This window comes from Salvelinus namaycush, chromosome 4 (assembly GCF_016432855.1).
Source record: "Salvelinus namaycush isolate Seneca chromosome 4, SaNama_1.0, whole genome shotgun sequence".
NCBI classification, from domain to species: domain Eukaryota; kingdom Metazoa; phylum Chordata; class Actinopteri; order Salmoniformes; family Salmonidae; genus Salvelinus; species Salvelinus namaycush.
Window position 1 is genome coordinate 14,806,347 of NC_052310.1, and position 26,893 is coordinate 14,833,239.

The 26,893-nt window shown below is 43.5% G+C and overlaps 1 protein-coding gene across 3 annotated transcripts in view; it reads right to left on the minus strand.

The window, feature by feature from the left end:
- Positions 1–491: 491 nt before the first annotated feature.
- LOC120046192 (vesicle-fusing ATPase) overlaps positions 492–26,893 on the minus strand; it is a 52,061-nt gene continuing 25,659 nt past the window's right edge. For 2 of the 3 annotated variants that reach the window (XM_038991218.1, XM_038991219.1), the window contains 17 exons: positions 24,329–24,436; positions 22,485–22,560; positions 21,704–21,859; positions 16,377–16,576; positions 15,216–15,381; positions 10,589–10,663; positions 10,108–10,295; positions 9,188–9,283; positions 8,195–8,351; positions 5,718–5,851; positions 5,571–5,637; positions 5,233–5,312; positions 4,134–4,268; positions 3,884–3,997; positions 1,544–1,599; positions 1,366–1,440; positions 492–1,228 (listed from right to left, as the gene is read on the minus strand). In XM_038991218.1, the coding sequence (XP_038847146.1) occupies positions 1,410–1,440; positions 1,544–1,599; positions 3,884–3,997; positions 4,134–4,268; positions 5,233–5,312; positions 5,571–5,637; positions 5,718–5,851; positions 8,195–8,351; positions 9,188–9,283; positions 10,108–10,295; positions 10,589–10,663; positions 15,216–15,381; positions 16,377–16,576; positions 21,704–21,859; positions 22,485–22,560; positions 24,329–24,436 (1,839 nt within the window). In that variant the 3' untranslated portion in view covers positions 492–1,228; positions 1,366–1,409. Of the gene's footprint in view, positions 1,229–1,365; positions 1,441–1,543; positions 1,600–3,883; positions 3,998–4,133; positions 4,269–5,232; positions 5,313–5,570; positions 5,638–5,717; positions 5,852–8,194; positions 8,352–9,187; positions 9,284–10,107; positions 10,296–10,588; positions 10,664–15,215; positions 15,382–16,376; positions 16,577–21,703; positions 21,860–22,484; positions 22,561–24,328; positions 24,437–26,893 lie in introns of those variants that run through there. The other variant, XM_038991220.1, reaches the window with a different exon arrangement.

Here is a 26,893-nt window from a genome sequence, read left to right on the forward strand (position 1 = left end):
CTGTGATACTTTGGTCCTATTAGGTGTTGTGTGAGTAGAGTTAAGAGTAAGGCTTGGAACCATCATTTCCTGGAATGATTATAAAATCTAAGCACATAATATATTAGAGCACACACAATATATGCTGCAATTAATCAGTTTCACCATTATGTTGTGCATATTCAGCATATGATGCATTTATAGAGAAGTTTGACTGGTCAGTTATGCATACAATATGAAAATTGCTTTGTCAAATGCATCAAAATCAAATAGGTCATCATATACACTGAGAGTACAAAATATTATAAACACCTGCTCTTTCCATGACAGACTGGCCAGGTGAAAGCTAGGATCCCTCAAAATCAATGTAGATGAAGGGGAGGCAACAGGTTAAAGAAGGATTTGGGACAGCCTTGAGACAGACATTTGAGACATGGATTGTGTAGGTGTGCCATTCAGAGGGTGAATGGGCAAGACAAAATATTTAAGTGCCTTTAGACGGGGTATGGTAGTAGGTGCCAGGCATACTGGTTTGAGTGTGTCAAGAACTGCACGTTGCTGTTTTTTGTTGTTGTTGCTCAACAGTTTCCCATGTGTATCAAGAATGGTCCTCCACCCAAAGGACAGCCAGCAAACTTGACAACAGTGGGAAGCATTGGAGTTAAAATGGGCCAGCATCCCTGTGGAACGCTTTCGACACCTTGTTGAGTCCATGCGCCAATGAATTTAGGCTGTTCTGAGGGCAAAAGGGAGTGCAACTCAATATTAAGAAGGTGTTCCTAATGGTTCATACACTCAGTGTACATAGTTTTGCATACACTTTTCTCGTCTCATGTTTAGTTATAAACATACATTTGATTTTTATACATAAAATCCCCTGGAGTGCTAGCAGCACAAATCACAACAATTTGGATGCATCTCAAATGGCACACTGTTCCTTATACAGTGCACTTCTTTTGACCAGGGCCCATAGACATCTGGTCAAAACGTAGTGCACTATATAGGGAATAGAGTGTCATTTGAATCACAACGCTTTGCCTTCAGAAATAACAATTACAGACTTAGTTTACACACAGAGAAATAGTGCTGATGAGGAAGGAGGACGATGCTGGTCGATCGAGTTGCCATGGAAACACACGGTACAGCGATTACGCGGCGAGCGTTTGCGATGGCCAGATTAGGCGGAGATATAAAATCTCTCGCTCACTCCATCTTGCCGGGCCGCATCCGGGCTTCCACTCCTCGCCCACTGAGGGTAAAAGACAGAATAAAAAAAGTGAGAGGAGTTAGAAGAGCAGGAAGGAAGAGACAGAGGAAGAATCTGCTCATTTTGTTCCAAAACCTACTCTAACACGCCCCTCCTCTACCCTCTGTTCAAGCACTTACTGTGAGAGGCAGCTACTGCTGGGCAATGCAGCTCCACCATGGGCTTAGATGGCTATGTGCTTGTTAGAACCCAGCCTGTGGGGAGGGAAGAAAATATACATGGATTAAAGAGTCAACCAACTACACAAGAATTAGGTGGTGTGAGATTGGGGACAGAACAGAATAGTGCTCTACTTACGCTCCCTGTTCTCTCAGCAGGGTCAAGAACTTGCTAACTCTGTATTCAGGATCCATCTGGAAGACACACACGTTAGCTCTCTGTGCATATGTCCATATACTGGCCTACATTGTTTACATAGCCTCCTTTCCTATAAACGTGTTGAAAAGTACAGGCCCGGGGCCAGCACAGCAAACGTTCACGCAGGGCTGTCTGTAATTGGCTGGGAAGGTATGAGTGAGCGGCTCACAGAAACAATGTTACGTAACAATGCAGATATGTGGTAGCATTCAACTATGGTCATCTTCTCCATTTATGATGGAGATATAGACAGTGGACAGTTTATTAGGTACACCACCCTGTTCACAAACATTTTTCACGTGGCTGTGACTTGCTATATAAAGCAGGCAGACAGGAATCGAGGCATTCAGTTTTGCCCATACAGTTATAAATGGGCAAAACGAGTGACCTAAGCGACTGAGCGTGGTATTATCGTCAGTGCCAGCCACGCCAGATCCAGTATCTCAGAAACAGTCGGCCGCCTGGGCTTTTCACCCACGACAGTGTCTAGGGTTTACCGAGAATGGTGCGACAAACAAAAAACATCCAGTCAGCGGCAGTCCTGTGGGTGTGCGTGTGTGTAACCTTTATTAAACTAGGCAAGCCAGTTAAGAACAAATTCTTATTTAAAATGACGGCCTACCACGGCCAAACCCGGACGACGCTGGGCCAATTGTGCGCCGCCGTATGGGACTCCCAATCACGGCCGGATGTGATACAGCATAGATTGTAGTGACGCCTCTTGCACTGAGATGCAGTGCCTTAGACCCCTGCGCCACTCGGGAGGGTGAAAACAGCTCATTGATGAAAGAGGTCGAAGGAGAATGGCAAGAATTGTGCAAGCTAACAGGAGAGCCACAAACAGGCAAATAACGGTGCAGTACAACAGTGGTGTGCAGAACGGCATTTCGGAACTCACAACTCGTCGGTCCTTGTCATGGATTGGCTATTGCAGCAGACGACCACACCGGGTTCCAATCCTGTCAGCTAAAAACAGTGGGTACGCGATCACCAACACTTGACCATTGAAGAGTGGCGAAACATCCCCTGGAATCCCAGTTCCTGCTACGTCGTGCTGATGGCAGAGTCATGATTTGGCGTAATCCTGCCTGGTGTCAACGGTACAGGCTGGTGGAAGTGGTGTAATGGTGTGGGGAATGTTTTCCTGGCACACGTTAGGTCCCTTGTTACTAACTGAGCAACGTTTCCATACAACAAAGAATTCAGGCTGTTCTGGAAGGGGGTACGACCCGGTACTAGATGGGTGTACCTAATAAACAGGCCACTGAGTGTATATGATTGATTTGGACTGAACACGATTAACTGTGTTACATAAAAGATGTGGAATTTCAGACATGACCTCGAGTTCATGCTTTTCTATTGAGGAAGCAGGATTTGAAGATGTGTGTGTATCGTGTGTGTGTCACGTCGGTGGAGCAGGGCGTCTGTGCGCAGCATGTCTCGGCAGACACTCGTTCATACTTCTCCTGGATGGAGGGAGGGAGCTGTGCGTGTGTGTCGGTGTGCCAACTCAACATGGCTGCATTAGTGCATACCACAGCAATTAGGCTACACGGCATTCAGCAGCCACATGGACAAGCGACCAGAGACCATACAACCAAGCACACCGCAGCCACATACCGTAAACTACACATACAGTAGTAACACTTGCATTGGATTTTTACATCCTGGTCCTTGGGAACCACATCATGATTCAACCAATTCAACTCATCTTCCAGCCCTTGATTAGTTGAATCGGGTGTGTTAGCGCTGGGCAATAACAAAAACATGCACCCCTCTATGGGGTTGTTTCTGGACGGGGCCTAAGAGAGTAACAACCCTCACAACAGTAGATAAGACGTTTCCATGGTGCGATGTGGTCTTTATGTGGGGTATCCCTCCACTAGTCAGAGCATGTGAACACATAAGACAGGGAAGTATGCGGAGAATGATCGGGAACTATAGCGATGACATTTTTGGGGCTCACCACAAAAATCACTGTTGAATCCAAACTGGTTTTAATGAAAGGTCGTAATTAACAGCAGGTTGTTTTGACTGAAACCAGATGAGATTCCATCTGTGACTCCCTAGACTGTGGTTGTCTCGGCCGGGGTTCTCCAACTCACACTCTGTGAGAGCTAAAGGGTGTGTGTAGGCTTTTGTTCCAGCCCAGCAGTAACACATCTTAACCCGCTAATCGTGGTACAGATTGAAGAAGGCCATGGTTAGGTGATTATTTGATGGTTAGTGCTGGGTTGGAATAAAAACGTGTCAACTAAACCGGGGCTTTGTCTCTCTCACCTGCACAGCCATCTCAATGACCATCGTCAGCTTCTTGATGCCGATCCACACCGCCTGGCTCTTCACCGCCTTGGCAATGGCTGCCCGCTCCTTCTCCTGGAAACTCCCCAGCATCTACAGCAGACACAGAAGCCGTTTAAAAACTCACGCAACAAATCCATCACTACTTATCACAACTTTAAAACCGGAGAGCGAGGAACATCCATTTCCATGTGTGTGTGTGTGTGAGAGAGAGTGTGTGTGTGCCTACCTCCAGGGCTTCAACCAGCTGCTCTCCTCTAGAGATGTTGGGGATGTGGATGGTGGTACTGAAAGCATCCAGCATCTCCATCTCCTGCAGCACGTCCTTCCTGCTGGTGGTGCCAATGATCAGCAGCTTACGGCCCTGTGTGTGGGACACACACACACACACACACGATGGAGAAGGAAATTAAGCTCAGTGCCAGACAGGGCATCCTGTACCATATCATGTAGAGAAGTGTATCAAACACATTTCAAAATGGCGTGCTTCACATCATTAACATCAATGGGTATAGGGACATTTGTCTGGAATGGTGGGGTCCCTACTGCCTAATATGAGCCTTGTGCATTTTAATCAAGCTTGATTCTGGTCAGTCTGTCAGTCTCTCCACGGTCAACCACCTCTACATAGCTGCTTAAGTCTAGGTGACTCTGAATCAGGAAAGAGGCTAGTTTCTTTCCCCAGGGGCCCTAGTCGCTCGTTCGGGGCCAGAGGAGTGGAGGATTATGGGCTGCCCCCCCCCATTGTGCGGAGGGGGTGTGCCCATGCATGCAGATGAGGTACCACACAGGCGGCAGTGCTGCCAGGTCGTCCCCCCACCCCCCCGGCTCTCTCACAGAGCCCATTCTCTTCTGTTGTCCCCCCCCCCTCGAGGCAGGCCTCCCCTGGCCTCACCCGGGCCGGGCACCCCGCTGGGCCTGGAGCTTCACAAGCCTGGAGAAGCAGCCCCGGCTCCCATTCACACCCAGCACAACAGCCTGCCTGGACCAATACATTATCATACTCATTGACAAACGTTCACAGCTGAACGTAGCCTAGGCCTACAGCCTTAAATGTGGTAGTGGCTTACATTCAGGAGATATAGCTCATGCGCACAGAAACACAGGGGTAAAGATGTATACTGTCCCACAACTAGGATACACTTTGATTCACTCTGCATGGAAATGACTTGCATTACTGGGGGCATCAGTACGATCTGCTGACATCTGTCTGCCACTGGCAAAATAACCACTAGAGCATACACAGAAACATTTAAATGCTATGACTAAACACACACACACACACAAACACATATTCAAGTAAGTGCCAAAGTTCACAGAATACTGACTTTGGGGGGGGGTTTCTTGAGGAGAACCAGCAGAGCTTGAAGGACCAGGTTTGAGAAACGAGGGCCAATCGGGACATAGTCTGAGAACAAGGACACCAAAGCACAAAGAGACAACGAGAATTTCTATGATTCAATGATCTGTGGACCTTTACCATCAAAGTGATGCTTGGGTGGAAAATATAAGAGCATGGTTTTCCAACACATGGTTCTTTAAGAAGGTCTGTATCTTAAGCACACTGCCCAGTGTTTACTGTATGTTACAAACCTGAACTTAAAAGGATACTTCAAAAAGAAACGAAAAGAAGAACAGTGTAACCACAACGCAAGCAGGACCTTACCCAGCAAGCGTTCAATGTCGTCCACCACTACACAGCTCAGCTGGGACTTGTAGGCATCTTCAAATATCTGGAACAAAGAGGGTTAAGGGTGGTCAAGACACAGGTACTGACACAGGTGTGTATGTGTGTGTGTAACCCTTTCCTCACCTTCTTGATGGCCTGGCACTTAGCGATTTCGGAGTGACCGATCATCTTGTCAGGAGAACAGATCTTTATAAAGGGAAACTGGGATTCCTCTGCGATCTTAGCAGCTAGGGCCGTCTTTCCACTGTTGGGGGGACCTAGGAGAGAGAGAGCATAGCATACTATATTTACACCGCTATCCTGTATATTGAACCAAAGGACATCTTAATGATAATGATTATTTGAATAAATATTTGCATTTATCAGTATGCTTAAATATATCTTTCAGCTCTTATAATGCCAAACGCTGGAAAATGTCTTTCTTTTACCATCTTCATGCTGGTGTCCCTTTTAGCAGTAAAGGGGTAAAACAAATACTATAGATACTATACTATAGATATGTTACAATGTTCTATAGTATATTCTATAGATATACTATAGATATGTGACAATGTTCTATAATATATTCTATAGATATGTTACAATGTTCTATAGTATATTCTATAGATATGTTACAATGTTCTATAGTATATTCTATAGATGTGTTACAATGTTCTATAATATATTCTATAGATATGTTACAATGTTCTATAGTATATTCTATAGATGTGTTACAATGTTCTATAATATATTCTATAGATCTGTTACAACGTTCTATAGTATATTCTATAGATGTGTTACAATGTTCTACAGTATATTCTATAGATATGTTACAATGTTCTACAGTATATTCTATAGATATGTTACAATGTTCTACAGTATATTCTATAGATCTGTTACAATGTTCTATAATATATTCTATAGATGTGTTACAATGTTCTACAGTATATTCTATAGATATGTTACAATGTTCTATAGTATATTCTATAGATGTGTTACAATGTTCTATAGATGTGTTACAATGTTCTACAGTATATTCTATAGATATGTTACAATGTTCTATAGTATATTCTATAGATATGTTACAATGTTCTATAATATATTCTATAGATGTGTTACAATGTTCTACAGTATATTCTATAGATATGTTACAATGTTCTATAGTATATTCTATAGATGTGTTACAATGTTCTATAGATGTGTTACAATGTTCTACAGTATATTCTATAGATATGTTACAATGTTCTATAGTATATTCTATAGATATGTTACAATGTTCTACAGTATATTCTATAGATGTGTTACAATGTTCTATAGTATATTCTATAGATGTGTTACAATGTTCTATAGTATATTCTATAGATGTGTTACAATGTTCTATAGTATATTCTATAGATGTGTTACAATGTTCTATAGTATATTCTATAGATGTGTTACAATGTTCTATAGTATATTCTATAGATGTGTTACAATGTTCTATAGTATATTCTATAGATGTGTTACAATGTTCTATAGTATATTCTATAGATGTGTTACAATGTTCTATAGATGTGTTACAATGTTCTATAGTATATTCTATAGATGTGTTACAATGTTCTATAGTATATTCTATAGATGTGTTACAATGTTCTATAGTATATTCTATAGATGTGTTACAATGTTCTATAGATGTGTTACAATGTTCTATAGTATATTCTATAGATGTGTTACAATGTTCTATAGTATATTCTATAGATGTGTTACAATGTTCTATAGTATATTCTATAGATGTGTTACAATGTTCTATAGATGTGTTACAATGTTCTATAGTATATTCTATAGATGTGTTACAATGTTCTATAGTATATTCTATAGATGTGTTACAATGTTCTATAATATATTCTATAGATGTGTTACACTGTTCTATAGTATATTCTATAGATCTGTTACAATGTTCTATAGTATATTCTATAGATCTGTTACAACGTTCTATAGTATATTCTATAGATATGTTACAATGTTCTATAATATATTCTATAGATTTGTGACAATGTTCTACAGTATATTCTATAGATGTGTTACAATGTTCTATAGTATATTCTATAGATGTGTTACAACGTTCTATAGTATATTCTATAGATGTGTTACAATGTTCTATAGTATATTCTATAGATATGTTACAACGTTCTATAGTATATTCTATAGATATACTATAGAACATTGTAACAGTTGCTTTTCTTACTAGCACTGACTTTGCTCAGAGCTGCTGTGCTGAGGGAAATTTGACATACTATGACTGTGAGATGCTCCCGAGTGGCGCCGTGGTCTAAGGTGTCACTACAGACCCTGGTTCGATCTCGGGCTGTATCACAACCGGACGTGATCGGGAGTCCCATAGGGCGGTGCACAATTGGCTACGCGTCATCCGGGTTAGGGGAGGGTTTTCCCGGGGTAGGCCGTCTTTGTAAATAAGAATTTGCTCTTAACCGAATTGCCTAGTTAAATAAAGTTTAAATAAAATGTGCTTGTCGTACTTAGCTACCTTAAGATAAATGCACCAACTGTAAGTCGATCTGGATAAAATTGTCTGCTAACTGATTCAAATGTAAAAGTGTGTGTGTGTGTGTGTGTGTGTGTGTTACCTTCCAGGAGCACAGACACCAGCGGTGTGCGGTCGCTGTTCTTAGTCTGCTGCACTAGGAGCTCCCCATCATCCAGCACAGCAGTCACCGGGTCACCCCACTTTATGATGCCATTCATGATGTAGCTGGCATAGTCCTCCGAGTTGGTACCAAAAGCCTGGCCATTGGACAGAGAGAGACAGAGAGAGAGACAGAGAGAGAGACAGAGAGAGAGACAGAGACAGAGAGAGAGACAGAGACAGAGAGAGAGACAGAGAGAGAGACAGAGACAGAGAGAGAGACAGAGAGAGAGACAGAGACAGAGAGAGAGACAGAGACAGAGACAGAGAGAGAGACAGAGAGAGAGACAGAGAGAGAGACAGAGACAGATCCACTAAACCAGGGTTCCCAAATAGGCAGCCCCGCTGGCCAACTTCAGCCAGCGGGTGATTTTATTTGGCCCCCCAAGTTTTTTCGCAAAAATATTTGTTCTTGAATATAAAGACTGTATAATTACCAGGAAATGAGCTCAAAGTGATTTTAATGAAGGAAATCTGTTCCCAAGTATTCCCACGCATAAATAGAGGCATATGTGATCGCTTCCAAATGCAATCAAGGTTAGAAAAGATTCTGTTTTTGTCAAATACTATATCTGTTTGGGGTTACTGCGGTCAATTTGCAGCGTACAAATTATTTATAACTATGTTCCGGCCAACCGACCATGCGCTCAAAGAAAAATCGGCCCACGGCTGAATGTAATTGGGGACCCTTGCACTTAACCATCCATAGCCTGAAAGGGTCCCTTATTAAAATCACTTCTGAAAAATATCTCAAAATTATAAAAAATTAAAAAATCGAATTCCCTGCGTATAGTGGACACTGCCATCAACTACAAGTGGATGATGACATTTTTGTAAATCCAACTGTTGGAGGAGGACTTTTGGATGTAGGCAATGGTAAAGAGAGAGGGCTGGAGAAAGGTAAAGAGATGGAGGACGGAAGGGGTCTACTCACAGGTTTGATGTCGTTGTCCAGCGAGCCCAGGAAGTCGTCTCTGTGGACCTGCAGATTCACTGCCTTCTCCAGGTCCACCTCCACGGTGGCACTGGCCTGCAGGGGGACAGAGGGACATGTTCTTAGAATGGTCCAATACAGACGGTTAATAGATGTTCAACTAACTATCAACAAACTGTTCGACTAACTTTAACGCTAAACCCTGACACTAGATGTATTAAATGGCACTGTGATATCGAGTGTAGACAAAATGTTCAAGCTACTCATTGATAGTATCTACCTTTATTTAGTCCTGTAATGATGACATGGTAATAGTGACTTTTAGGTCTTACTGATTTAACACACACACACACGGTCAGATTAAGCGAGGTGCTAGTCTGTTAAGTGGTCTGCCCCCCCACCACACTCCTGGACCATATTAGAGGGTGATGACATGGACAGACAAGGGCTTACACAGGTGGAATGGCTGGAGTGCTCCCTCCCCTCTGTCTCTCTCTCTGTCCTTATCACTCGTTTTCTCCCTCCCTCCCTCCCCCTCCCAGACGAAAGTTGTCTGACCTTTCCGCTCTGAGGGAGCACTTTGTCTCATGACTGATTGTGAAATACCTACGAGACCTACAGCCCATTAACGCATAAAGATTGTCAGTTGTAGAGTTAATGTTAAGGAGAAGAGAAAAACGCCCTCCATCTTGGCCAGGGCTGCCCAACCCTCTTTCTGGAGATCTAACGTCCTGTAGGTTTTCAGTCTAACCCTAACTTAACATACCTGAAATGGCTACTTAAGGTCTTGGCGAGCAGCTAATAACTAGAACCAGGTGTGCCAAATCAGGGTTGGACTGAAAAACCTTCAGGATGTTAGCTCTCCAACCAAGAGGGTTGATCTAGGCTAATGAAAATGGCCGCCTGTTTGTGATAGTGACCTTGATGTGTCGGTTCATGGCAGTGGACTGGGCAGCTCTGACCAGCCCCTCCAGCTCGGCTCCGCTGTAGTTCTTTGTCTCGGCGGCCAGCTCGCTGATGTCCACGTCGCTGCCCAGCAGGTTGAACTGACGCATTTTAGCCGTGTGGATGTTGAGGATCTGGACACGCCCCTTCTCATCAGGCAAACCTGGGGGAGGAAGCGTGAAGGGAAACATCTCGTATATATCTGTGTGTTTTTTTACCGTGTAACTGCATACTGTACAAGAGATGGAAATGGAACAGTAGAAATGTCTGGGTGTTGGTTTGTTGGTTGGTTGTCGGGTAAAAAGGTACAACATCTACGAATAACAATGTCTTTCTCAGAAGAAAAAAAACTACCTGATAACAAACTAAAACCGGAATACAGTAAACTAACAAAAATTAAGCAAGGTCTTTGGTTAGGTTGGATGCTTTGTGGTGTACTACGTTGTGCTTTCTTACCGATCTCCATTTTGACTTCCAACCTGCCTGGTCTCAACAAGGCCTCATCTATCAGGTCCGGCCTGTTGGTCATTCCTTAGAGGCACAGATGGAGAGATAGAGGGAGAGATAGAGGGAGAGATATAGGGAGAGATAGAGGAAGGGAGAGATAGAGGGAGAGATAGAGGGAGAGATAGATAGAGGGAGAGATAGAGGGAGAAGGAGGATGAGATAGAAGAAGAGGGAGGGCAAGAAAGGCATAGCTCAGATAATCCCGCTCATCTTCTCAGACTACAACTCAACCGGTCAGTCAAGCAGACATACTATTTTAGAAAGTACTGTTTAGTAAAAACGTATGCAGTAAGCAACAAATATCAACATACTACTCAACCATACTGAAAAGCGTAATCTAATGCGCAATCGCGCTTCTTGCGCGCCATTCATTCATTTTTGCAGTGTCCCTTATTCTGTCCCCTATTGATTAATTGATCTGATACTGGTTGGTTCGAGTCCAGAATGCTTATTGGTTGACAGCCGTGGTACAGTATATCAGACCATATACCACAGGTATGACAAAACATTTAGTTTTATAGCTCTAATTACGTTGGTAACCAGTTTAAAATCGCAATAAGGCACCTCGGGGGTGTGTGGTATACGGCCAACATACCACAGCTATGGGATGTATCTAGGCACTCTGCGTTGCGTTGTGCGTAAGAACAGCCCTTAGCCATGGTATTTTGACCATATACCGCACCCCCTTAGGCCTTATTGCTTAATTATACTAAACAAAAGATAAATAACGAATCCAATCTGTAAGTGGTTGGACTTATTGCAACTGTTACAGAGATGGTTGTTCCAGTTTAGATAGTTTAGGTAGTCTTGTTCGACAAGCTCTTCACCATAGCAGTCGTTCTGAATGCAAGTTGTCGATGATAAAAAGTTCAAATTGTTGAATATCCTTCCTCTGGCTGGATTCCAATAGGAATTACAAATCACTTCACTAGCCAGCATATTGTGACTTGCAGATCTGATATGGCCCATGAGCCAGGATCATCAGATCACAATGTAAGACTTCAGTGTTTTGTTAGACTTCAGTGCGGCTATTGGCTTTATCGATCATAGTAGCTGCTGGAAAAACGTGTGTTATGGCTTTACACCCCCTGCTATATTGTGGATAAAGAGTTACCCATCTAACAGAACACAGAGGGTGTTCTTTAATGGAAGCATCTCCAACATAATCCAGGTAGAATCAGGAATTCCCCAGGGCAGCTGTCTAGGCCCCTTACTTTTTCAATCTTTACTAACGAGTAAAGCCAGTGTGTCTATGTAGGCAGATGACTCAACACTATACATGTCAGCTACTACAGCGATTGAAATGACTGCAACACTTAAAGAGATGCAGTTAGTTTCAGAGTGGGTGGCAAAGAATAAGTTAGTCCTAAATATTTCTAAAACTAAAATAATTGTATTTGGGACAAATCATTCACTAAACCCTAAACCTCAACTAAATATTGTAATAAATCATGTGGAAATTGAGAAAGTTGAGGTGACTAAACTGCTTGGAGTAACCCTGGATAGTAAACTGTCATAGTCAAAACATATTGATAAAAACAGTCACTAAGATGGGGAGAAGTCTGTCCATAACAAAGCGCTGCTCTACCTTCTTATCAGCACTATCAACAAGACAGGTCCTACAGTCCCTAGTTTTGTCACACCTGGACTACTGTTCAGTTGTGTGGTCAGGTGCCACAAAAAGGGAAAATTGCAATTGGCTCAGAACAGGGCAGCACGGCTGGCCCTTGGATTTACACAGACAGCTAACATGAATAATATGAATGTCAATCTCTCCTGGCTCAAAGTGGAGGAGAGATTGACTTCCTCACTACTTGTATTTATGAGAGGTATTGACATGTTGAATGTCACCAATGCATACCCTACAAGACATGCCACAAGAGGTCTCTTAACAGTCCCCATGTCCAGAACAGACTATGGAAGGTGCACAGTAGTACATAGAGCCATGACTACATGGAACTCCACATCAAGTAACTGATGAAAGCAGTAAAATTAAACAAAGATAAAAATTACACCTTATGGAACAGCGGGGACTGTGAAGCAACACAAACATAGGCAGACACATGCGTCCACACACACACAATAACATATGCACTATACACACACATGGATTTTGTATTGTAGATATGTGGTAGTGGTGGAGTAGGGGCCTAGGGCACACAGTGTGTTGTGAAATCTGAGAACGTATTGTAAATAAAATTGTATAACTGCCGTAAATTTGCTAGACCACAGGAAGAGTAGCTGCTGCTTTGGCAATGGGGATCCATAAAAATACAAATGTTGGGGAAAAACTAGGCCATAACTAAAGGCCTTATGAAACGTCTAATATATGGTCATAAATGTTTTACTTTTAATTCAAACACATTCACTTGAAGGTTTCAGGACTATGTTTTTGACTGCAAAAACCATGCCTCTGTCACGAACACACACATTCATGGGTCGGTATCTCTAACATTCACTTGAAAGGCATGCTGGGAAATATGTAAATGAGGCTCTACACCCTACAATGTCAAAACACCCCAAAATATTACTTTAACACAACTAAGTGTTCTTTTAAAGCTGCATTATGTAACTTTTTGGGCGACCTGACAAAATTCACATAGAAATGTGTATTATAGCTTTGTCATTCTCATTGAAAGCAAGTCTAATAAGTGGTTGATCTGTTCTATGTGCGCTATTTCTACGTTTCCCATTTTAAAGTTTCTTTTTTGGGTCTTTTACTTTCAGGTTTGTACACCAGTTTCAAACAGCTGAAAATACAATACTTCTGGTTATGGATAATATATAGCGGTTAAGATGGTACAATGATTCTCTACACTATTGCTTGTTTTGGTACAGAAACTGAAATTAGGCGAACTATTAGAATTTTTGCAACAAGGAAATGGCGAAGAAATTTCTGCATAGTGCATCTTTAAGTCGGAATTTGCAACACCCACAGTGTTAGTGATCCAACACTCTTAGGGTGTTAGTTTGTCAACCCTTTGAAAAGTGCTGGTTTAACACTATTTCAGTGGGTCACATACACACACTAAGAAAGTGTTAAATTTAACACTGCACTGCGTGCGTGCGTACGTGCGTGCGTGCGTGCATGTACATTTGCGTACACTACTGGTCAAAAGTTTTAGAACATATGGAATCATGTAGAAAGCATTTTTATATTTTATATTTGAGATTCTTCAAATAGCCACCATTTGCCTTGATGACAGCTTTGCACACTCTTGCATTCTCTCAACCAGCATCACCTGGAATGCTTTTCCAACAGTCTTGAAGGAGTTCTCACATGCTGAGCACTTGTTGGCTCAATTTCAATTTGGTTGAGGTCAGGTGATTGTGGAGGCCAGGTCTTCTGATGCAGCACTCCATCATTCTCCTTCTTGGTCAAATAGCCCTTACACAGCCTGGAGGTGTGTTGGGTCATTGTCCTGTCGAAAAACAAATGATAGTCCCACTAAGCCCAAACCAGATGGGATGGTGTATCACTGCAGAATGCTGTGGTAGCCATGCTGGTTCTAAATAAATTACAAAAAAGCAGCCCCACATCATAACACCTCCTCCTCCATGCTTTACGGTGGGAAATACACATGCGTTCACCCACACCGCGTCTCACAAAGACACAGCAGCTGAAACCAAAAATCTCCAATTTGGACTCCAGACCAAAGGACAAATTTCCACAAGTCTAAAGTCCATTGCTCCTGTTTCTTGGCCCAAGCAAGTCTCTTCTTCTTATTGGTGTCCTTTAGTAGTGGTTTCTTTGCAGCAATTTGACTATGAAGGCCTGATTCACACAGTTGATGTTGAGATGTGTCTTTACTTGAACTCTGTGAAGCATTTATTTGGGCTGCAATTTCTGAGGCTGGTAACTAATGAACTTATCCACTGCAGCAGAGGTAACTGGGTCTTCCATTCCTGTGACGGTCCTCATGAGAGCCAGTTTCATCATAGCGCTTGATTGTTTTTGCAACTGCACTTGAAGAAACGTTCAAAGTTCTTGAAATGTTCTGTATTGACTGACCTTCATGTCTTAAAGTAATGATGAACTGTTGTTTCTCTTTGCTTATTTGAGCTGTTCTTGCCCTAATATGGACTTGGTATTTTACCAAATAGGCCTAATATGGACTTGGTATTTTACCAAATAGGGCTATCTTCTGTATACCACCCCTACCTTGCCACAACACAACTGACTGGCTCAAACGCATTAAGAAGGAAATAAATTCCATAAATTAACTTTAAACAAGTCACACCTGTTAATTGAAATGCATTCCAGGTGACTACCTCATGATTCTGGTTGAGAGAATGGCAAGAGTGTGCAAAGCTGTCATCAAGGCAAGGGGTAGCTATTTGAAGAATCTCAAATAAAATATATTTTGATTTGTTTAACACTTTTTGGTTACCACATGATTCCATATGTGTTATTTCATAGTTTTGATGTCTTCACTATTATTCTACAATGTAGAAAATATTAAAAATAAAGAAAAACCCTGGAATGAGTAGGTGTGTCCCAACTTTTGACTGATACTGTCTGTGTGTATGTGTTTCTGTGCGCACGTATGAAAATGCACATGTATGTGTGGTTTACCTATAACCAGGATGTTGTTGAGCTGCTCTACTCCATCTATCTTGGAGAGCAGCTGGTTGACCACCGTGTCGTGGACACCTGTGCTGCCCGCCATGCTGCCACGTTGCTTACAGATGGCGTCGATCTCATCAAAGATGATGATGTGCAGCCCACTGTTGGCGCCCAGCTGTGGAAGGAGAGAGATATGAGTGAATGAAGCAGGAGGAAGGATGCTGTGGTCACACAGTCAATGCAGTGCTAACTTAGGAGAGTGTGTAGAATGTCTACCACTGGCAGCCATGGCTGTTCTGGGCTAAATTCTCCTTGGTGTGACAAGAGTGAAATCTAAAACCTTTCAAAGCCTCCTCATCCTCCCTCTGCTCTGCCATGGAGGGACAGAGTCTGCACAAACAGAGAAAGATAAAGAGAGAAAGAGAGAGTTTGTGTGAGGGAGAGACCGAGAGAGAGCGAGAGAATGCGTGAGAGAGAAAAAGAGAGAGCGAGGTAAGAGAGACTGAAAGCAAGAGATAGAGAGAGCGGGGTGGGGGGTTATCGGTCCATCTCTGGCCCTGTCAGTCTCCAGACGTAGCATTTAAAGCAGGTGTGGAGCTGGGCTTATTGTGGGCTAGGTGAGAGAGGGGGACAGAGAGGGGGGCAGAGATAACCCGGCAACTCATTAGGTGGTGAGGAGTGAGGCCGTCACTGTCACACCGGCGTCACCATGGGGGCTCAATACACAACTGTCCCCCAGTATGGAGAAACCCACTGACTTTTCCACCGTTATTATTACTAATATGCCTCCTTAAAGGGCAAATCAATCTTCTGCAGGAGAAATTAGCTTCTCTGTGAGGATTTGTGTGATGCTTATCTGTGTTTCGTGGAGTAGGCTGCATATTGGCCTCAGGATAAGGAATCCATTTAGTATAACATCTATTTGATTGACTTGTTATCAGGTATGTTGTGCTTGATAACCACATGAGTAATTGCATTGAAGGTACTGGGTGTATTTAATAACATACACAATTGATTTACTGGTGTGTGTGTGTGTGTGTGTGTGTGTGTGTGTGTGTGTGTGTGTGTGTGTGTGTGTGTGTGTGTGTGTGTGTGTGTGTGTGTGTGTGTACGCATCTTACTGAGTTTTTATCTATGTCACATAGTGTTTATGATTTTTTTCCCGCCCACCCTCTTCTGCTCATCCTCTGCGTCGGCGAACAGCTTCCTGATGTTTGCCTCGGACTCTCCCACGTACTTATTGAGGATCTCAGGGCCGTTGACCACCTTGGGCTCGCGGGCGTTCAGCATCTTCCCAATCTGCCTGGCCATCAGAGTCTTACCACAGCCAGGAGGCCCAAACAACAGGATGCCCTTCACATGCTTACAACCTGCCAGGGAGGGACACCGACAAAACGTTAATAGAAACACATCAGACTTGGTGTGAATGGTTTGTGTGCGTCACAATAGTATTAGACTCGGTGTGAATGGTTTGTGTGCGTCACAATCGTATCAGAGTCGGTGTGAATGGTTTGTGTGCGTCACAATCGTATCAGACTTGGTGTGAATGGTTTGTGTGCGTCACAATCGTATTAGACTTGGTGTGAATGGTTTGTGTGCGTCACAATAGTATTAGACTTGGTGTGAATGGTTTGTGTGCGTCACAATAGTATTAGACTTGGTGTGAATGGTTTGTGTGCGTCACAATAGTATTAGACTTGGTGTGAATGGTTTGTGTGCGTCACAATCGTATTAGACTTGGTGTGAATGGTTTGTGTGCGTCACAATCGTATTAGACTTGGTGTGAATGGTTTGTGTGCGTCACAATCGTATTAGACTTGGTGTGAATGGTTTGTGTGCGTCACAATCGTATCAGACTTGGTGTGAATGGTTTGTGTGCGTCACAATCGTATCAGACTTGGTGTGAATGATTTGTGTGCGTCACAATCGTATCAGACTTGGTGTGAATGGTTTGTGTGCGTCACAATCGTATCAGACTTGGTGTGAATGGTTTGTGTGCGTCACAATCGTATTAGAGTCGGTGTGAATGGTTTGTGTGCGTCACAATCGTATCAGAGTCGGTGTGAATGGTTTGTGTGCGTCACAATCGTATTAGACTTGGTGTGAATGGTTTGTGTGCGTCACAATCGTATCAGACTTGGTGTGAATGGTTTGTGTGCGTCACAATCGTATTAGAGTCGGTGTGAATGGTTTGTGTGCGTCACAATCGTATCAGACTTGGTGTGAATGGTTTGTGTGCGTCACAATCGTATTAGAGTCGGTGTGAATGGTTTGTGTGCGTCACAATCGTATTAGACTTGGTGTGAATGGTTTGTGTGCGTCACAATCGTATCAGACTTGGTGTGAATGGTTTGTGTGCGTCACAATCGTATCAGAGTCGGTGTGAATGGTTTGTGTGCGTCACAATCGTATCAGACTTGGTGTGAATGGTTTGTGTGCGTCACAATCGTATCAGACTTGGTGTGAATGGTTTGTGTGCGTCACAATCGTATTAGACTTGGTGTGAATGGTTTGTGTGCGTCACAATCGTATCAGAGTCGGTGTGAATGGTTTGTGTGCGTCACAATCGTATCAGACTTGGTGTGAATGGTTTGTGTGCGTCACAATCGTATCAGACTTGGTGTGAATGGTTTGTGTGCGTCACAATCGTATCAGAGTCGGTGTGAATGGTTTTTGTGCGTCACAATCGTATTAGACTTGGTGTGAATGGTTTGTGTGCGTCACAATCGTATCAGACTTGGTGTGAATGATTTGTGTGCGTCACAATCGTATCAGAGTCGGTGTGAATGATTTGTGTGCGTCACAATCGTATCAGAGTCGGTGTGAATGGTTTGTGTGCGTCACAATCGTATCAGACTTGGTGTGAATGGTTTGTGTGCGTCACAATCGTATCAGACTTGGTGTGAATGGTTTGTGTGCGTCACAATCGTATTAGACTTGGTGTGAATGGTTTGTGTGCGTCACAATCGTATCAGACTTGGTGTGAATGGTTTGTGTGCGTCACAATCGTATCAGACTTGGTGTGAATGGTTTGTGTGCGTCACAATCGTATCAGACTTGGTGTGAATGGTTTGTGTGCGTCACAATCGTATCAGAGTTGGTGTGAATGGTTTGTGTGCGTCACAATCGTATTAGACTTGGTGTGAATGGTTTGTGTGCGTCACAATCGTATCAGACTTGGTGTGAATGGTTTGTGTGCGTCACAATCGTATCAGAGTCGGTGTGAATGGTTTGTGTGCGTCACAATCGTATCAGAGTCGGTGTGAATGGTTTGTGTGCGTCACAATCGTATCAGACTTGGTGTGAATGGTTTGTGTGCGTCACAATCGTATCAGACTTGGTGTGAATGGTTTGTGTGCGTCACAATCGTATCAGACTTGGTGTGAATGGTTTATGTGCGTCACAATCGTATCAGACTTGGTGTGAATGGTTTGTGTGCGTCACAATCGTATCAGACTTGGTGTGAATGGTTTGTGTGCGTCACAATCGTATCAGAGTCGGTGTGAATGGTTTGTGTGCGTCACAATCGTATTAGACTTGGTGTGAATGGTTTGTGTGCGTCACAATCGTATTAGACTTGGTGTGAATGGTTTGTGTGCGTCACAATCGTATCAGAGTCGGTGTGAATGGTTTGTGTGCGTCACAATCGTATTAGACTTGGTGTGAATGGTTTGTGTGCGTCACAATCGTATCAGACTTGGTGTGAATGGTTTGTGTGCGTCACAATCGTATCAGACTTGGTGTGAATGGTTTGTGTGCGTCACAATCGTATCAGACTTGGTGTGAATGGTTTGTGTGCGTCACAATCGTATCAGACTTGGTGTGAATGGTTTGTGTGCGTCACAATCGTATCAGACTTGGTGTGAATGGTTTGTGTGCGTCACAATCGTATTAGACTTGGTGTGAATGGTTTGTGTGCGTCACAATCGTATTAGACTTGGTGTGAATGGTTTGTGTGCGTCACAATCGTATCAGAGTCGGTGTGAATGGTTTGTGTGCGTCACAATCGTATCAGAGTCGGTGTGAATGGTTTGTGTGCGTCACAATCGTATCAGAGTCGGTGTGAATGGTTTGTGTGCGTCACAATCGTATCAGACTTGGTGTGAATGATTTGTGTGCGTCACAATCGTATCAGACTTGGTGTGAATGGTTTGTGTGCGTCACAATCGTATCAGACTTGGTGTGAATGGTTTGTGTGCGTCACAATCGTATTAGACTTGGTGTGAATGGTTTGTGTGCGTCACAATCGTATCAGACTTGGTGTGAATGGTTTGTGTGCGTCACAATCGTATCAGACTTGGTGTGAATGGTTTGTGTGCGTCACAATCGTATCAGACTTGGTGTGAATGGTTTGTGTGCGTCACAATCGTATCAGAGTCGGTGTGAATGGTTTGTGTGCGTCACAATCGTATCAGACTTGGTGTGAATGGTCTGTGTGCGTCACAATCGTATCAGACTTGGTGTGAATGGTTTGTGTGCGTCACAATCGTATCAGAGTCGGTGTGAATGGTTTGTGTGCGTCACAATCGTATCAGAGTCGGTGTGAATGGTTTATGTGCGTCACAATCGTATCAGAGTCGGTGTGAATGGTTTGTGTGCGTCACAATCGTATCAGAGTCGGTGTGAATGGTTTATGTGCGTCACAATCGTATCAGAGTCGGTGTGAATGGTTTATGTGCGTCACAATCGTATCAGACTTGGTGTGAATGGTTTGTGTGCGTCACAATCGTATCAGAGTCGGTGTGAATGGTTTATGTGCGTCACAATCGTATCAGAGTCGGTGGGAAAAGTCCTTAGGCCTCTTTAGCACTCTATGCTTCCATTGGCTGTTTCTCCAATGCACTGTGTTTGAGGTGACTTTTGCCTTAAAGTCATTGTCTGATCTCATCCCTGATTCATATGTCACATCCAGATATGAAACATTCCCAAGGTATTTAAAGTTCACAAGTTCAATTTGTGAGAATGAGCAGGAAAAAACAGATGAATCGGCTAGATTTACTGTATTTAATGCTTGATTCATCACTACAAGTTGACTCTGTGGTGTGTTTCTTATAAAGATCAAGTCTTGTGATTAGACCAAACCAATTTGGAGCAGTTTTGGGTCTAGACTGAAACCCAGACTGCATTGGTCCTAGTAGCTTTTTGCACCTGTTTAGTGACATTTGCTCCCGACTCATCGAGGGGCCAGAGATAAACATCGCCCCTGTCATTTATACGTGCTGAAGGGGAGACAGACAGGGGTAGTGAGGAGGGGCTCCAGGTAAAGCATTATAGTGTGTGTGTGTATGTGTGTGTGTTCCATTGCTTTCTTCCTGACTTTTGCGGGAGTGTGAGGAGACATGGAGAGAGTGAGAGCCCCCCCCCACCACACACACACACACACACACACACACACACCTCCCCCCTATGATCATCTCTCTCAGCACCTGCGCTCCCCGACACTCCCCAATTACACCCTCACCTTTAGACTCTCCTCTATCAGGGCTCGCCATCTCATTAGACCAGCCAGCTGGCCACAGCCAGGGGCCAACTCCTGCACCCCATAGCACCCAGCCGCCCTGCTTAAGGTCATCTCTCGCACTCACACTGGACGCCACGAGGCTAGGACTGGGGCTCTCTCTCTCTCTCTCTGTGTTTGTGTTTGTGTTTGTGTGTGTGTGTGTGTGTGTGTGTGTGTGTGTGTGTGTGTGTGTGTGTGTGTGGATGACGCAGAAGAGCACCTGACTTGCTTTCACTATGAACCATCCTTTAGTGATGGGAATCAGCATCGTAATCTGAGACATGTCAAACAACTATTTACCAGTGCATGCAAGGATTATTCCGTGGGGGATGGATGCCTGCGTCATAACTGACGGACGACTGACGAATGAGAGCAGCATCTCGAGAGGACACTACATTGTCTGTCCAATGATGGAAGCCCCCTTGGGCCTAACCGAGTGAGTGAGACAATTCATTTTTTAAATAACTAGTTTACCGGTAGTCTAGTGTTCAGTAGTGTTGTCAAACAACGAGAAAAGTCTGAAACTACATTGTCAGTCCAATAATAGTATCCCCATTTGGTCCATTTGTTTGAGACTTTGTCACAATGTGCAGTAGTATTGGTCTGAAAACCAATGCCATCAGAACACAGAGAGTCTTATTCATATCATGGTGTTTCATCCAGAGACCGATTGTGTGATTTGGTTTGGCAGGCTGTCCTGCCTCCCCCCCTCCCCTCACAGTGGCAAATGGTTCAGTCTGTCTAACGTTAGGCTGGAACACAGGCTCACTGGGACCTTGAAAAGTGGTTAGCGGGGGGATGTGGTGAGAGAAAAATACACAGAGAGCTATAAAAAGTACAAGTAAGAGAGCGAGAAACTGAGTGTGCAAGAGAACAGGCATGTGTGGAAATAGGACTGAATACAATGGATTGAGTGAAAATCAAGAAAGAGAAACTGCTGTTGAGAAAGAAAGATCTGGAGGACGAGAAAGACCAACAGAGACAGAGAGGAGCTCACCCATCTGCTCCACTATGTCTGGAGGGAAGACTCGAGAGGCGAAGGCCCTACGGAAGATGTCAGAGAACTCCTTGTCCAGGCCACCGATGCCCATGCGTTCAAAGTTCCAGTCTGGGTTGATGATGGACTGACGAGACTCTCTGGTCTTCGCTTTCCCTTGATTTTCAGAAAGGCAAATACACAAAAAAGGTTAAATACTTTGTTAACCTCAGGTTCTCATCTATTTGACGTTTGACATTTTCTTCCTTATTAGTGTTTTGTATGTGTGTAAACCTAGCACCAGTGGCAGCTCACAGATGGGGAATGGTGCAAAGCTTTTAATGTATTAACTAAATAGTTCGTCAAAGACATAATGAACAACATGTACTTTACATGCCACTGAATGAATGACACTTTCCTCTCTAGGGCCATCTCAATTTCATCACTCAAAACAACTGAAAGCAAGGGAAGGATAGTCAAACAACAAATGTGGACAGGGTGCCCCCTTGGGGTCGTATTGGGTTACAACAAGCACATGCCATAAACCGATAAAGTCAGTCAGGGTGGTTTAGTGAGGCCGAGTGTCACTTAGCTTAGCCTTGCAAACACATCCAATTTGGTTCATTACGCAAATATCAAGCCTAATTTGTTAACATCTTAATATCCCGGGTCTATCATGCTTTGAGCAGACCAACTTGTCAGATATACACAACCCTGATTTACAAATACCGTAATGGAGTGATACTAAATAGATTTGATGTAGTCACTTAATACAAGACAGCAAGCCAAGGATGACACTTACCAATGAGGGTAAGAGAGGAGCTCTCTGCCTTCTCGAAAACCACCTGGCTGTTGCCCAGCAACAAGCCAATGTCAATCTGTAAAGACCACGGAGATAGAAGACAATTAGGAGTGAGATGGTGGACAGAGAATTCCACACGTTTTCTATGAGAATTGACTTTACTAACTAGCTAGCACCTTCGTTGTGGCTTACTTCACCATGTTGTGTACACGATAACTACTGTATAGCTAGTGTAACTATAATAAACTCAGGAAAAAAAGAAACGTCCCTTTTTCAGGACCCTGTCTTTCAAAGATAATTTGTAAAAATCCAAATAACTTCACAGATCTTCATTGTAACGGTTCAAACACTGTTTCCCATGCTTGTTCAATGAACCATAATCAGTTAATGAACATGCACCTGTGGAATGGCCGTTAAGACACTAACAGCTTACAGACGGTAGGCAATTAAGGTCACAGTTATGAAAACTTAGGACACTAAAGAGGCCTTTCTACTGACTCTGAAAAACACCAAAAGAAAGATGCCCAGGGTCCCTGCTCATCTGCGTGAATGTGCCTTAGGCATGCTGCAAGGAGGCATGAGGACTGCAGATGTGGCCAGGGCAATAAATTGCAATGTCCGTACTGTGAGACGTCTAAGACAGTGCTACAGGGAGACAGGATGGACAGCTGATCGTCCTCGCAGTGGCAGACCACGTGTAACAACACCTGCACATGACCGGTACATCTGAACATCACACCTGCGGGACAGGTACACGATGGCAACAACAACTGCCAGAGTTACACCAGGAACACACAATCCCTCCATCAGTGCTCAGACTGTCCGCAATAGGCTGAGAGAGGTTGGACTGAGGGCTTGTAGGCCTGTTGTAAGGCAGGTCCTCACCAGACATCACCGGCAACAATGTCGCCTATGGGCACCAACCCACCGTCGCTGGACCAGACAGGACTGACAAAAAGTGCTCTTCACTGACGAGTCGCGTTTTTTCTCTCACCAGGGGTGATGGTCGGATTCACGTTTATCGTCGAAGGAATGAGCGTTACACCGAGGCCTGTACTCTGGAGCGGGATCGATTTGGAGGTGGAGGGTCCGTCATGGTCTGGGGCGGTGTGTCACAGCATCATCGGACTGAGCTTGTTGTCATTGCAGGCAATCTCAACGCTATGCGTTGCAGGGAAGACATCCTCCTCCCTCATGTGGTACCCATCCTGACATGACCCTCCAGCATGACAATACCACCAGCCATACTGCTCGTTCTGTGCGTGATTACCTGCAAGACAGGAATGTCAGTGTTCTGCCATGGCCAGCGAAGAGCCCGGATCGCAATCCCATTGAGCACATCTGGGACCTGTTAGATCGGAGGGTGAGGGCTAGGGCCATTCCCCCCAGAAATGTCCGGGAACTTGCAGGTGCCTTGGTGGAAGAGTGGGGTAACATCTCACAGCAAGAACTGGCAAATCTGGTGCTGTCCATGAGGAGGAGATGCACTGCATTACTTAATGCAGCTGGTGGCCACACCAGATACTGACTGTTACTTTTGATTTTGACCCCCCCCCCCTTTGTTCAGGGACCATTATTCCATTTCTGTTAGTCACATGACTGTGGAACTTGTTCAGTTTATGTCTCAGTTGTTGAATCTTGTTATGCTCATACAAATATTTACACATGTTAAGTTTGCTGAAAATAAACGCAGTTGACAGTGAAAGGACGTTTCTTTTTTTGCTGAGTTTCTAAGTAGTTATGATTAGTTATAGTGTATGAATAGTCCTATGTAATGTAACATGGAATGGTGCTAATCTGATTAATAAAGGTCATGAGAGTGTTGATGCTGGAGGTACATGTACATTGTGCTTCTTCCCAGAGCCTGCATTTCCCTTGAGGATGCTGGGGTCCATGGCCTCGATGTCCTTTATCAGCAGGCCAAATAGCTTCTCACAGAAACTAAACACCAGCTATATAGACAGAGAGAAACAGGATGAAAAGTGGACAATATGTCATAAGAAAGTAAAGCATTACAGCATGTAAACAAATACAAACCGTAGCAAATTGTCACAACGTAAGTACACCATTCTCAAAGGTTCTTGCACGCCGTCTGAATGAGTATTTGGATAAACTAATCTATGGGGATAAACATGATTTGTTAAGGATCGCCTTGCATCAGACGATGGAAGTTGACTATTGCATGTGATACACTTTGCTCCAGAATGAAATGATTCCCCTGACATCTTACCATTAGATGCAGAAAAAGCCTTTGATAGGTTAGAATGGGAGTACCTACAGATCGCACTAGGTCATCTGGGCTTGTGTGCTAAATATATCAATCTGATTTTGTACGCCAACTCTTGTGCAATGGTGATGACCGGCACTAACTGCTCCTCCTTCTGTCCCCATCTGTAGAGCTTCTGTCCCCATCTGTAGAGCTTCTGTCCCCATCTGTAGAGCTTCTGTCCCCATCTCTTCGTTGCTTCTCATTCTCTCACTTCAGCCTCTTGCCCGAGCCGTACGGCAACCCAATGCCATAGAACCAATCATCATTAATGGCTCTTCCCATTTTATCTCGCTGTATGCAGATGATGTCCTCTTGTTTTAAACAACATTTTTATTTAGTACATTTAGTAGCTTCTCGGGATAGAAAACGAACTGGCAAAAGTCTGGACTGTTGTCCCTTAACAATTCTAATGACTCTGTAATAGCTGGTATACCTTATGTTGAAGACCTTAGATATCTGGGCATTGATATTTACAAGAGTCTGGAAGTGATTGTGACAAAGACATATACTTCCTTTCTAAACAAGGTTGAATGTGATTGAAAGAGACGACTCAGTCCTCATTAGCTTCCCAGTCTTGCGTTTCTGTAATTAAAGTGAATGTGTTGCTCCGTATGAACTTTATTATCTCTATGATTCCGCTGTGTCTACTATCAGGATACTAGGACAGGCTTCATAGTGCAATCTTGGAATAGCAAAACACAAATAATCAAATGACCGACTTTACAAAGACCCAAACCTGCTGTTGGGTGGGGTGTTCCCGGATGTTACATTTTATCACTGGGCTTTTGTATCACGAGCAATTCCAATATAGATAGATCCTAGTCGTGACACAGCTTGGCGGTCAATTGAGGAGAAACTTGTTCTTTACGCGGTTTGTTCGTTATCCCCTTGAAACAAGCTAGATTTCATTATGGACCAATCGTTTCTAAATGTTCTGTCTATACAGACATTAGCAATGAGAGACACGCTCTCATGTAATTTGGTGTATTCCCAATGGAGTAAAAAAAGTTTATTTACACTTAGAGATCTATTTGACTCTCAAGGTCTATGTGCTTTTTCAGATGTACAAGAGAAGTTTAATTAATCTTTATTTTGTGTGTGTGTGTATTTTACCACCTTTTTTGAGCTTGTCTCATCGCTGCAACTTCCCAACGGGCGCTTAACACCCGCCCACTTAACCCGGAAGCCAGCTGCACCAATGTGTCGGAGGAAACATCGTTCAACTGCCAACCGAGGTCAGCCTGCAGGCACCCGGCCCACCACAAGGAGTCGCTAGAGCGCGATGAGCCAAGTAGAACTTCCCCGGCTAAACCCTCAGTTAAGAACAAATTCTTATTTACAAAGAAGGCCTAACCTGGCCAAACCCTCCCCTAACCCGGACGACGCTGGGCCAATTGTGAGCCGCCCTATAGGACTCCCAATCACGGCCGGTTGTGACACAGCCTGGGATCAAACCCAGGTCTGTAGTGACGGCTCTAGCACTGCGATGCAGTACCTTAAACCGCTGTGCCACTCGGGAGGCCCTTTGTTTTCCAGTTACGTGCTACCTTAAAGGCTTATGGTGTTCGTTGGATTTCACATTTATGTAAACATCCATTTACTGACTGGATGTATGTAAAAATCTAAAACCAAAAGAATTGTATCTGTTATTTATTTGAAAATTGTTGATGGTACAAACAAACCCTTAAAGATTAATGAAACCATGGAATAATGACTTTTGAGTACTAGAGGAAGACATTGAGTGGGAAACTGTGTGGAGTAACATAAGTGGAGCATCTCAGAACCTTAACCACCAAACAATTCACTTCAACTTCATTCATAGAACTTATGCTACTCCACACAAAATATATAAAATGTTTTTAGTACCCTCCCCTTTATGTTCCTTCTGTTCACAGCCACTGCTTTATTCATGCATGTAATGTGCAATTGTCCCGAGGTTTATTGTTTTTGGAAAAAGATCACTATATGTCTATCTAAAATACTTGGTAGAAAGTGTAAGATCTCCCTGCTCTCCTCTTGTGTTGCTGTTGAATGACAGCACATCAGTATCAATGTCTTTAGATCACAAAAGGGTGTGGCTAGCAGGCCTAACCACTGCAAGAACAAAAAATGCTTGCCTTAAGATGGAAGCCCCCGCATA